The 13,165-nt window shown below is 41.4% G+C and overlaps 1 protein-coding gene across 1 annotated transcript in view; it reads left to right on the forward strand.

The window, feature by feature from the left end:
- Positions 1 to 13,165, forward strand: part of LOC122542178 (protein phosphatase 1 regulatory subunit 12C-like) — a 73,306-nt gene that overhangs the window by 45,079 nt on the left and 15,062 nt on the right. The window contains exons 11-15 of the mRNA XM_043679619.1: positions 1,873 to 1,970; positions 4,164 to 4,247; positions 5,895 to 5,985; positions 7,532 to 7,672; positions 8,464 to 8,569. Coding sequence (XP_043535554.1) covers positions 1,873 to 1,970; positions 4,164 to 4,247; positions 5,895 to 5,985; positions 7,532 to 7,672; positions 8,464 to 8,569 — 520 coding nt within the window. The remainder of the gene's footprint in view (positions 1 to 1,872; positions 1,971 to 4,163; positions 4,248 to 5,894; positions 5,986 to 7,531; positions 7,673 to 8,463; positions 8,570 to 13,165) is intronic.

Genomic DNA, 13,165 nt, shown 5'->3' on the forward strand with positions numbered 1-13,165 from the left:
GTGTAGGTTTGCTCGCTGAGCTGTAGGTTTGATATCCAGACATTTCATTACCTGGCTAGGTAACATCATCAGTGGCGACCTCCAAATGAAGCGAAGCTGTTGTCTCCTGCTTTCTATTTATATCTTTCTCCAGGAGAAAGATATAAATAGAAAGTAGGAGACAACAGCTTCGCTTCACTTGGAGGTCGCCACTACTGATGTTACCTAGCCAGGTAATGAAATGTCTGGATATCAAACCTACAGCTCAGCGAGCAAACCTACACTCTAAACCTCAACCTGAGCTACAACTCTTTACAAACCTTGCGATTAGAAATACTGCAGAGTGTGAAAATAGACAAGTCCCCTGGGCCAAATGGGATCTATCCTAGGATCCTCTGGGAAGCAAGGGAAGAGATTGCCGAGCCTTTGGCATTGATCTTCAAATCATCGTTGTCTACAGGAATAGTGCCTGAGGACTGGAGGATAGCAAATGTGGTTCCCTTGTTCAAAAAGGGTAGTAGAGACAACCCTGGTAATTACAAACCAGTGAGTCTCACTTCAGTTGTTGAAGTGTTGGAAAAGGTTATAAGAGGATTTATAACCATCTAGAAAAGAATAATCAGGGGCAGTCAGCACGGTTTTGTGAAGGGTAGGTCGTGTCTAATGAATCTTATTGACTTTTTTGACAAAGTGACCAAACAGGTAGATGAGAGTAAACCAGTTGATGTGGTGTATATGGATTTCAGCAAGGCTTTCGATAAGGTTCCCCACAGTAGGCTATTATACAAAATGCGGAGGAATGGGATTGTGGGAGACATAGCAGTTTGGATCAATAATTGGCTTGCTGAAAGAAAACAGGGTTGTAGTTGATGGAACATGTTCATCTTGGTCTCCAGTTACTAGTGGCGTACCACAAGGGTCGGTGTTGGGTCCACTGCTGTTCATCATTTTTATAAATGACCTGGATGAAGGCACAGGGTTGTTAAGAAGGCATACAGTGTGTTGGCCTTTTATTAATCAAGGTATTGAGTTCCAGAACCAGGAAGTTATGCTGCAGCTGTACAAAGCTCTGGTGCGGCCACACTTGGGAGTATTGTGTACAGTTCTGGTCACCGCATTATAAGAAGGATGTGGAAGCTTTGGAAAGGGTGCAGAGGAGATTTACTAGGATGTTGCCTGGTATGGAAGGAATGTCTTACGAGGAAAGGGCTAGGACCTTGAGGCCGTCCTCGTTAGAAGAAGGTTGAGAGGTGACTTAATAGAGACGTACAAGATAATCAGAGGGTTAGATAGGTTGGACAGGGAGAGCCTTTTTCCCAAGTATGGGGACAGCAAACACGAGGGGACACAACTTTAAAGTGAGGGGAGATAGGTATAGGACAGATGTCAGAGGTAGTTTCTTTACTCAGAGTAGTAAGGGTATGGAATGCTTTGCCTCCATCGGTAGTAGATTCGCCAAGTCTAAGTGCATTTAAGTGGTCATTGGACAGGCAAATGGACGTACGTGGAATAATGTAGGTGGGATGGGCTTCAGATTAGTATGACAGGGCGGCGCAACATCGAGGGCCGAAGGGCCTGTACTGCGCTGTAATGTTCTATGTTCAACTATGGTTCCTGTGGCATTGCTTGTATCTAGAGTTCCGCTGTGATTCCACTGTTAATCTTGTTCCGTCATTTCAAAGTCAGTGCTCTGATGCACCATCTAAGGAAATGCCATCAGTGACCCACCCAGGTTGTTGTGACTGCTTGCTTCTGGATCCTTGGGAAACTACATTTCTTGTTGTAACCTCTTGTAAAAATGACTGGCTCCTTCTCAACTTAGAAGAGATTGCATTGGAGAAAGTTTGTGTGACTACTGAAATGCAACATTCTTTTCTTCATCCAATCTTGCAGGACAAAGGAATACAGGAGACCCGCCTGGCCAGAGTGCCTCCCACTCCAATTGGAAGGATGCTCAGTGTGCCTGAGACTTCAGCTGAGCATGCAATAAGGTTAGAATTGGGCAAATAATCTTTACGTTGGATCAGTTACCTGGAGGAAAGTCCCTCTTATGTAGTTCTGAGCACGCAGTAATGAAAGGTCGTAATGTTGATGTAAAATAAATTTAATTAATTTAAAATTGGCAAAATAACTGTGATAGAAGTAGTTCTTTTTTGTTTCATGTTGTAATTGATTAAAATCTGGAATCCATTGCCTGAATAAGTGTGGAAGACGGTTCAATTGAAGCATTCTGAAAGTAGTTATTTTTCAACTAATCTATGCAGGATTATGGGGAGAAGATAGGATGGTGATGGCATAAAGTGAGTCGCTTGTGCAGCGAGCCAGTGGGCACATCATAAGCTGAATAACCTCATCCCGCATTGTAACATTTGTGTGATTCAGTAAATTCTTCTGTTGTATAGTCCTTGCCAAATACTGGAGAAGAAGTGACCTAATGGTATTGTCACTGGGGTAGTAATCCAAAGGATCAGGCTAATGTCCTTGTGATAGTGGGTTTGAATCCTGGCATGACAAGTGGTAAAATTTGTATCTAACAAGAATCTAGAATTGAAAAGCTGGCCTAATGGTCGCTGTGTCGCCACTCTTGATTTGAAGCAGAAAACTTTTAACTACACTAATGTCTTTTGGGAGAGAATATCTACCTCCTTGACTGTTCTGAGCTTTCCCAGACTCTATATCAATAGCAATGTGATTGATTGATTGATTGATTGATTGATTGTGCAGAGGCCAGTTAAGAGTCAATTAGGGAGGGGCTGGCCTAGCCAGTGATACCAACATCCCATAAACAAATAAAATAATTTCTTTTACCAAAATGGAATCTTAATCCATGCCCCAGAGTATTACCCCAAGTTTCTGGATTATTAATCCAATGACATTACCACAATGCCACTATATTCCCAGTTTAATACTGTGAGCAGTTTTCGGAGCCACACTTTTTTTTTGGAAGGATGTGAATGCATTTGAGGGAGTGCAGAAGAGGTTTTAGAGAATGGGTCAGAGGTGAGCTTTCCTTGATTTATGAGGAAGGATTGGAGGAGTTAGGACTGTTCTTTGGAAAAAAGAAAGCTAAGATGTTTGGTAGAAGTTTCCAAAGTTATGTAAGGGTGTGGACATAGTGAATGGGGGAAACTGTTCCCACTCATCAGTGGATCAAGGTCCAGAGTTTGAAAGTGTTCAGCATAAGAAAAAAATGATTTTTCTCACACACCGTTAGGATCTAGAATGCACTGCCAGGAAGTATGGTGGAGGCAGGTTTGATTCCAAGCATTCAAGAGGTATTAGATGTTTCGCTAATCAATGTGCAGGGCTGATGTGGTGGAGGGCGGAGGCAGGAGAAGAAGATTGGCCCTCAGTTGAAATGCTTAGAGAGATTGTTCTGACTCGATGGGCTGAATGGCTGCCTCCTTCTGCATAACAATTCTGTGAATTATGTTTGAAAGACAGTAGCATTTCCCTGTAAGTCACAATTAATAAAAAGCAAATTTCAGTTGGATCCCAAAAATGAGTTGGAAAATTTTATGAAGTTCTTTCCATTTTTGATCTGAAAAGGAAATGGCGTCAAACCTCTTGAAATTATCTTCTCATTTAGTGTTAACATACAAAACCTAATGGTAATTTTTTAAATGTTAGCTATTCCCTCTAACATAAGATTATGGAAATTTTGAGTACGCTTGTGCTAGTTCACTACAATCTTTAGAAACCACTGCAATGAATGAATCAGTATGTGCATACGTTGTAAATTATATCTGTGCTCCTGTACCATTGCACTCTTCAGCAAATGGTGTTTTGGGATTTGAGCAAATTTTCTCTACCTTGCATGTGTACTAGTAGGTTTCTTTCAAATTGAATTTAGCTTCACAACCAACCATGTATAATGTGATTTGTACTTTTAGATCTTTGAGTTGAATCCTGTATTGTTTACACTGCCATATCCATGTCTCTCCCTCAGTAAGTCAGGGAGAGCTAAAAGGAGGAAAATATTTTCCAGAGTTATGGTGAAGCTGAGAGTAACTGATTTTTCCTTAAGGCTATTGTATATAATTAGTATCTACGTGCATCCTGAGAAAGAAATGGGAAATAGGCAGCAGAGGCTTCACAGCATGTAACTGAAAGTTGAAAAGATCTGTTTTGTGACTGCTTTTATTTATTTTTTTAAACTGAATTGTTTTGTTGTTTATTTCAAGCTCTGCCTACCAGCAGGTTAGAGATCCCAGCTCCCAGATGCCAAAGGATGTTCCGGGCACCACTGATTTTAAAGAGCGGCGTCGGTAAGTTAGGGTTTGACATTTGAATTGGAAATGTGTTGCTGGAAAAGCGCAGCAGGTCAGGCAGCATCTAGGGAACAGGAGAATCGACGTTTCGGGCATTAGCCCTTCTTCAGGAATGCCCGAAACGTCGATTCTCCTGTTCCCTAGATGCTGCCTGACCTGCTGCGCTTTTCCAGCAACACATTTCCATCTCTGATCTCCAGCATCTGCAGACCTCACTTTCTCCTTTTGACATTTGAATTACCAGGGGCAAAAACAGTAGATGAATGATGGAAATCTGAAAGATAAAAATAAAGTGATCAGTTTTTTTTTGCCAGATACCAAGCAGGTAAAGTCTCAAGGTTTTGGATTAGGTGAGGGTCAGAACTGACATAAAGAATACATACAATTGTGGTTTAAGGCAAAAGGAGGTGATAATGGGGGTATACAAATGTTTTATTCCAAGCAAGGTCAGTTTTTCACAGTGCAGGAAGAGGCCATTCTGCCCATGTCCATGCCAATCATTGAGCACTCACCTGCTCTATTGCCATTTTCCAGCACTTAGCCTATAGCCTTTTATGCTAGGCATTTCAAATGTTCATCCAAAAAGTTCTTAAATGTTATACTAGTTCCTATGCCTCTACCACCCTTTCAATTACCCACCCATCCTCTTGCCTTAAAACGACTGACCTCCGTAATGAGGGGACAAGTTTCTTGATATCTACTTCATCTATGCCCCTCATTACTTTGCATTTCTCAATAAGGTCTCCCTCAGCCTTGTCTGCTTTAAGACAAATAAGCCTAGCCTGCCTAGCCTATCTAGAATGTCTTCATAGCTGAAACACTCCAGCTCAGACAACATCCTGGTGAATCTCCTCTGAACAGTTTCTAGAGCAGTCACACCCTTCCTATATTGTAGGGGGCAGAATTGCACATGGTACTCCAACTGTAGCCTAACTAACACTGTATATGGGCCTCTCATATCCTCCTGCTTTCGTATTCAGTACCTCGAGTAATAAAGTAAAGTGCTTTCCTAGCAGTCTTATCCATGTATCCAGTTGCCTTGAAGCATCTGTGGGTATGCACACAGAGATCCTTTTGATCCTCTGCACATCTTAGAATCCGAGGAAGATGCTGAGGAGTGGTCCAATTAAGATGTACAAAATAGTGAGGGGCTTTCATGGAGTAACAAGGAAGACTAATAGAGTTTATGCAGTCCAAGCAATGAACTTAGTGTTGTAAAGACCATGATTCTGGATAAACTCCATTCAACCATGGAACGATCTGTGCGGAATTGGCATGTCAAAATGTTTCATGAAATGTATTACAGCCGGTAATAGCTACAAATTCAGGTGCACCTGCACCCTGAATCACCCATGATTGACCCATTTTAAAATGTGGATTAATTACCCTATCCTGAGAAGCTAGATGATGTTATTACTAATTTTTCTGTGTGCAAGCTATCTGTAATGAAGGTCCATTCCTAAACTGATGGCAGTTTAATACACTGTCTATTTTCCCAAAGTTAGAAAGGTTACTGTCAGAACAAGTTTGCAAGTTATGCAATTCTGCTTGCATACCAACTGATGTGAAAAGCTGTCTGATTTGATTGTGTGGCCGTTTTCTAAGTATAGCAATTCATTTTAAACTTGCTTCCTATTTCTGCAGGTTATATCTTACCCCAGTGCGTGATGAGGAGTCAGAATCCCAAAGAAAGGCACGGTCACGGCATGCTCGACAGTCCAGACGATCAACACAGGTCAGTGCTAACGTGTAACCAAAACTAACACTACCTGCTTTAATATGACTTCAAATGTGACTTTGTTTACTTTTGCAATTTGCTAACTACCATATTTAGTATAAGTGTAGTAATATCTGCCAATAGCTACCTTTTTGGATTGCTCACAAGTCAATACTTTTATTCCAAACCAATTCTCGTCTGAATGCAGGATTAATTAGTCTATAGTTTTTATTTTATAAAAGAAATCAATTGGAAATCTGAAATCATAGAGAGACCACACAACATCTGGAAAACAGTTGGTTTTGGTACAAACCTATTCCAGACCAAATTAATGACCTGTTGAGGAAATTGATTATAGATTGTTTGATGTGCTTTTACAATTTGGCCACTTGTTTATTCCATTTTTGAGTTTTAAATCATACTCATACAGCACAGAAACAGACCTTTTGGTCCAACCAGTCCATGCCGACCATAATCCTAAAATAAACTAGTCCCACCTGCCTGCGCTTGGCTCATAACCCTGCAAACATTTTTTATTCACGTGCTTATGTAAGTGTATTTTAAACGTAACTATACTTGTATCCACCACTTCCTCTGGCTGTTCATTCCATGTGTGAACCATTGTGTATGGAAAATAAAATTGACCTCATGTCTTAAATCTTTCTCCCCTCCCCTTAAAAATATATGCTCCCTGGTCTTGAAGTTCCCCACCCCAGGGAAAAATACACCTGCCATTCACCTTGTCTATATCCCTCATGATTTTATAAACCTCTACAAGGTCACCCCTCGGCCTCCTACGCTCCAGTGAAAAAGGTCGCAGCCTCTCCTTATAACTCAAACCCTCCATTCCCAGCAACATCCTGGTAAATCTCTTCTGAATCTTCTCCAGTTTAATAATATCCTGTAACATGGCAACTAGAACTGGACACAGTACTCCAGAAGAGGCCCCACCAACATCTTGTACAACCTCAACATAACTTCCCAACTCTTGTACTCAGTGGTCTGGGCAGTGAAGGCAATCATGCTAAATACCTTAACCACTCTTTTGACTGTAACACAAGCTTCAAAGAATTATGTACCTGAACCCCCAAGGTGTCTCTGTTCTACATCACTGCCCAAGGCCCTACTTTTAATTGTATTACTCCTGCCCTTGTATTGTATTGTATTTTGATAAAACAAACCCTGCCATGTATCCAAATTAAACTCCATTTTCCACTCTTCAGCCCGTTGACCTAATTCATCAGCTCTCTTTGTAGTCTTGGATAACCACCTTCACTATCCATATTCCAACAACCTTTGGTGTCATGTATGAACTTACTAACTATAACTTATCTAAATCATTTATATAAATGTTAAAGAGAAGTGAACCCAATACCAGTCGTGCTATGATTGTCAATGATCGGGGAACTCTCACTGTTTAAGTACTCTGGTGTTAATGTTTCGTTTGACATAGGTGGAATTTACTTGGTACCTTTTTTTAATTTATTTCCTACCAGAATGTACTTCAGGAAAGAAGTGGTTTTGTGTTTTTTTTTTTTTAAATTGTACTTTTATTTGTTCATAGGGTGTAACACTCACAGATCTAAAAGAAGCAGAAAAGACCATAGGGGGTGCCACAGAGACAAAAAGCCAGGATCAGCTGGAGAAGAGAGAGGAAAAAGAGAGTGACAGCAGAAAAGGAAGGAGCTTAGTAGCTGAGGACAAGGTGAGAGTGCACAGATAACCAACATATTTATTGGAGTTTTAGAGAGAATAATTTTCAAATTGACAATATATTAGGTACTACCATGGAGAGCATTCCACTGGTGTTTTTAAAAGCAGATTGCTGCTTCCTTTTGTTCATCACATGTATTTGAAAAAATTTCTCAGCCTTACCTTAAGTGTATCCTTTGCCTCTCATTAATCTTCTTACCTGCTTCTATTCCCCTTTTATAATGTATATCTGCTTGCCATATTTTTCTGGGTTGACGAGTTGGCCAGGCCTAAAGACAAGGTGAAAGTGATTGCGATGGCAATACCTCCCATTGCAGGATCAGTAAATGGCAACTCACTGCCAGAGTGTGATGATGTCTCGGGCGACTGTCTGTGTGGAGTTTGCACGCTCTCCGTGTCTGTGTGGGTTTCCTCGGGTGCTCCGGTTTCCTCTCTCCGTCCAAAGATGTGCATGTTGGCTGAATTGGCCATGCTAAATTGCCCGTAGTGTTAGGTGCATTAGTCAGGGGTGAATATAGGGGAATTGGTCTGGGTGGGTTGCTCTTCGGAGGGGCGGTGTGGACTTGTTGGGCCGAAGGGCCTGTTTCCACACTGTAGGGAATCTAATCTAATCTAATCCCAATTTGCCTGCTTCTGGCCTATTGAACGTAAGGCTTCAACCTCCTCCATATCAATGATGTGCTAACCTTGCCTCACTCAATGACATGCTCAGCCCCAGAGAATGTGGGTATTTATTTTCCATCCCCTCGACTCAAACCAGCAATCCTTTCTCTGCTTCTACAGGAAGTGGGTAGTCGACTGAGACCCTCCACCACAGAAGGAGTATCGCTTACATCCACATTCTCCAGATATTCTGTTGCTTCAGCTTCGATTATAGATTCATACAAAGGTAACCTAAAATTATTATATTAGCAAAAAAATGTTTAAAGCTTAATTTCATTGGTCATAGCTTTTGTACCTGAAGGTGATTATTGGCTTGATAATTTATACTTTAAGAACATCTACCCCGGGTTTGTTCACAGCTCAAATAAAAGTGTAAAAAATACTTTGGGGAGGTAGCACATGAAACTGACTGACCGATTTGGTTATTATAATGAATCTCTCGAGATTCCACTCTCTCTCTCTCTCTCTCTCTCTCACTCCTTACTTCTCAACTCTTTACTTTTCTTTGGCTGGAGAATTTAGGATCAATCTTATGTCCAGCAGTGCTTTGTAATTAATAAATGTGTTCCTGATTGATTTGCAATGTTTAAAAACTCAAGGTGGTCAGATAGGTCTTAACAACAGGTTTAGTGTCCTCTTCAGCCATGTCATAATTCTCTCCGTATTAGACTTGGAGTCTCTGCCTAAATGTCTGTAGTGGGCCGAAGGGCCTGTTTCCACACTGTAAGTAATCTAATCTAATCTAATCTAATCAATCTTATGTCCAGCAGTGCTTTGTAATTAATAAATCTGTGTTCCTGATTGATTTGCAATGTTTAAAAACTCAAGGTGGTCAGATAGGTCTTAACAACAGGTTTAGTGTCCTCTTCAGCCATGTCATAATTCTCTCCGTATTAGACTTGGAGTCTCTGCCTAAATGTCTGTAGTGAAGGGCTGTTTTGGCACAGTGGTGGTGTCCTGACCTCTGGTCCTGGAGGCCCAGGTTCAAGTCCCACCTACTGCAGAGGTGGGTAATAACCTCTCTGAACAGGTTGATTAGAAAATATTTAAAATTCTGTAGTTGGGCTTTAACCTACAACTGCCTAACATATCCAAGTGTACTATCAGCACGAACCATACGTGAGGGAAGTGTTTGCATGCAGACTTCACCGAGGTAATCTTAATGATACTGCTTTAATGAGGAGGTTAAAAATCGCAACACCAAGTTATAACCTAACACATTTATTGGGAAGTAAAGGCTTTTGGAGCATTGCTCCTTTGTCAGGTAGTTAGTGGGGCAGGATCATAGGACATTGATTACTATTTTACTATTAATTCTAAGTGTCAAACAACTGATACATCAGTTGCGTCTTTTACTATAAATTGTGTCCCACTAGCTATCTGGTGAAGGAGCAGCGCTCCAAAAGTTTGTACTTCCAAATAAACCTGTTTGACTGTAACCTGGTGTTGTGATTTTTAACTTTGTCTACCCAGTCTAACACCATCAGCTCCATATCTTAATTAGAAGAAAAAACATAGACCAATAAATAATATCAGAGCTAATTGAGACAAGCCTCTTGTTCAAGAGAATTCCTTACATAAGAACCAGAAACCCTTTAGCACATTAAGCACCTCAAGAGTCCTTGATAGCAAATATTTTAATTCCAGAAATAGAAAAGGTCTAACATATGGTGTATATTTGAGAGCATATATTTGTTAAATAGTCCATTCAACCCCTTGAGCCTATTACTAATTCTTACAGCTCTGCTGCTCAAACCCATGATTGGTTCCTAGACCTGTGTGTTGGGAGCTTGCCACAAGATCATTTAATCCATGATTGACTCGTTAATTGGGGAACTCTGGTGCAAACATTTACAAATGTGTAATATGTTAGACATCACACTTGAGAGCATGCTTAATTTGATTTTTCAAGCAAAGATGTCAAATACCAACTCATTGAGAAATCAGAACTCTGGACCAGACGTATAATACCATGCAAGACTGCATTTAACCATCAAGATGGGGGTGGTGGTGGGAAAACAGATGTGGGGAAATGTATTTCAGGTAAATCCTCTTTACTGCTTTTCTGGGGTGCTTAACCTGATGTAGCTGCCACTGTAGCGCATCATCATAAAATAAATTAATTGAAAAAAAAAATTATTTCTGCGTTGGACGAAAGTGTAAACCACTTGAGCCTATGTACAAATGCCACCAATGTTGTATGTTTGTGGATATTTCCTTTCCATTTTGGGCTTGAAATTCCTCCATAGCTTTGCACCTCGCTATCTCTCTAAACCCCAGCCAGTAGTCCTCCAAGATCTCGGCACCCCTCCAATTCTAGCCTTTTGCATATCCCTGATTTCATTCACTCTATATTTGAGGCTCTAAATTCTTGAATTTCATCTCTCAGCCTCTTGACCCCTCTATTGTCCTGCTGCTTAAAAGCTACCTTTTTATTTATCCACAGGATGTTGATTCACTGGCCAAGCAGGCCAGCATTTATTGCCCAGAGGGCAGTTAAACATCAACAGTTTTCCTTTAATTCATTTGTGGAATGTGGGTGTCACTGGCCAACATTTATTGCCCGTCCCCAGTTGCCTTTGAGAAGGTGATTGTGATCTGCCTTCTTGAACTGCTGCAGCCCATCTGATGTGAGTTGATCCACAGTGCTATTAGGGAAGGAATTCCAGGATTTTGACCCAGCAACAGTGAAGGAGCAGAGATATATTTCCAAGTCAGGGTGGTGAGTGTCTTGGAGAGGAACTTGCATGGTGGTGGTGATCGCATGTATCTGCTGCTCTTGTCCGTCGAGATGGTGTAGTTGTGGGTTCAGAAGGTGCTGTCTGAGGAGGTTTGGTGAATTTCAGCAATGCATCTTGTAGACCATGCACACTGCTGCTACTGAGCATAGTGATGAATGGAGTGGACAGCCAATCAGGCGGGCTGTTTTGTCTTGGATGGTATTGAGCTGCTTGAATGGAGCTACACTTGCCCAGGCAAGTGAGGAATATTCCATCACACTCCTGACTTGCGCCTTGTAGGTGGTGGACAGGCTTTGGGGAGTCAGAAAATGAGTTGTTCGCTATAGTTTTCCTAGACTCTGACCTGCTCTTGTAGCTACTGTATTAATGTGGTGAGTCCAGTTGAGTAATCCCTAGGATGTTGATTAATGGGGGATTTAATGATGGTGACATCATTGATTGCCAAGGGGGTGATTGTTAAATTGTCTCTCATTGGTGATGGTCACAGCCTGGCATTTGTTTGGCATGAATGTTACTTGCTATTTTGTCGGCCCAAGCCTGGATATTGTCCAGATTTTGTTGCATTTGAACATAGACTGCTTCAGCATCTCGGGAGTCATGAATGCTGCTGAACCTTGCACAATTGTCAGTGAACGTTCCCCCTTCTGATGGAGGGAAGATAATTGATGAAGCAGCTTAAGTTGGTTGGGCCAAGGACTCTATCCTGAGAAACTCCTGCAGAGGTGTCCTGGAGCTAAGATGACTGACCTCCAACAACCATGACTGTTTGCCTATGTGCCAGGTATGACTCCTACTGCCAGAGAGTTTATCCCTGATACCTACTGATTCCAATTTTCCTAGGGCTCCTTGCTGCTATACTCAGTTGAATGCAGCCTTGATGTCAAGGACTGTCAATTTCCCCTCCCCTCTGGAATAAGTTGTTTTGTCCATGTTTGAATCGAGGCTGTAATGAGGTCAGGAGCTGAGTGGCCCTGGTGGAACCCAAACTGAGCGTTACTAGACAGGTGCTGCTTGATCGCACTGTTGATTACCCTTCCATCACTTTACTGATGATTGAGTGTAGACTGGGGCATGAGTTGGATTTGTCCTGTTTTCAATGTACAGGACATACCTGGCAATTGTTGGGTAGATGCCATTGTTGTAACTATACTGGAAGACCTTGGCTAGAGAGTGGCAAGTTCTGGAGCCCAAGTCTTAAGTACCATTGCTGGAATCTTGTCAGGGCCCATAACCTTTGCAGTATTCAGTATCTTCAACTGTTTCACATGGAATGAATATTATTGGCTGATGACTGGTATCTGTGATGCTAGGGACCACTGGAGGAGGCTGAGATGGATCATCCACTTGGCATTTCTGGTGGAAGATTGCTGCGAAAGCTTCAGCTTCACCTTTTGCACTGATGTGCGAGGCTCTTTTTCCTTTTAACAGCAACTGGTGCATTCTTATTTTCCTTCTGATCATTTTCTGTGGAAGAACAACCCAAATAATGAAATGCTAGGTGTTATTTACATTTAATTTGAATTTTAAATTCCCATTTTTGAGTTTTAAATCCCTCCCATAACTGTCTCCTGATCTTTCCAATCAGCAGCCCTCCAAGATCTCAGTATCTCCTCTGATTCTAGCCTCTTGTGTATCCCTGATCTCAATCACTTCACATTGCTGAGGTTTGAAGTGCTGGGAATTTCGTTCCTAAACCACCTCTCCACTGCACTAATTGTCTCCAACTTGGTTACCCTGTTCTTTTATATGGCTTAGTATTAAATTTCTTTTTGAGTACTTGCTGTAAAATGTCTTATAACATTCTACCATATTGTGGTATAAATTAGGTCAGTTGGCTGAACAGCTGGTTTGAAATAGTGAAGCCAACTGACCTAATTTATACCACAACATGACTTCAATTTCTGCACTGGCTGAGGTTACCTTAAAGGACTTTCCTTATCCATGTCTCTCTTTGCCAGAGTTGTGGTGATCCTCGGACCATCACCAGTCATTTCTCTCTCATTAGAGTGCAGCCCTGTGTTCCAATAAGGCAATATGATTTTACTTGTGTTTGAGTAACATTTCAAGCGTTTTTGTTGCTG

This window comes from Chiloscyllium plagiosum, chromosome 39, assembly GCF_004010195.1.
Source record: "Chiloscyllium plagiosum isolate BGI_BamShark_2017 chromosome 39, ASM401019v2, whole genome shotgun sequence".
In the NCBI taxonomy this organism is placed as follows: domain Eukaryota; kingdom Metazoa; phylum Chordata; class Chondrichthyes; order Orectolobiformes; family Hemiscylliidae; genus Chiloscyllium; species Chiloscyllium plagiosum.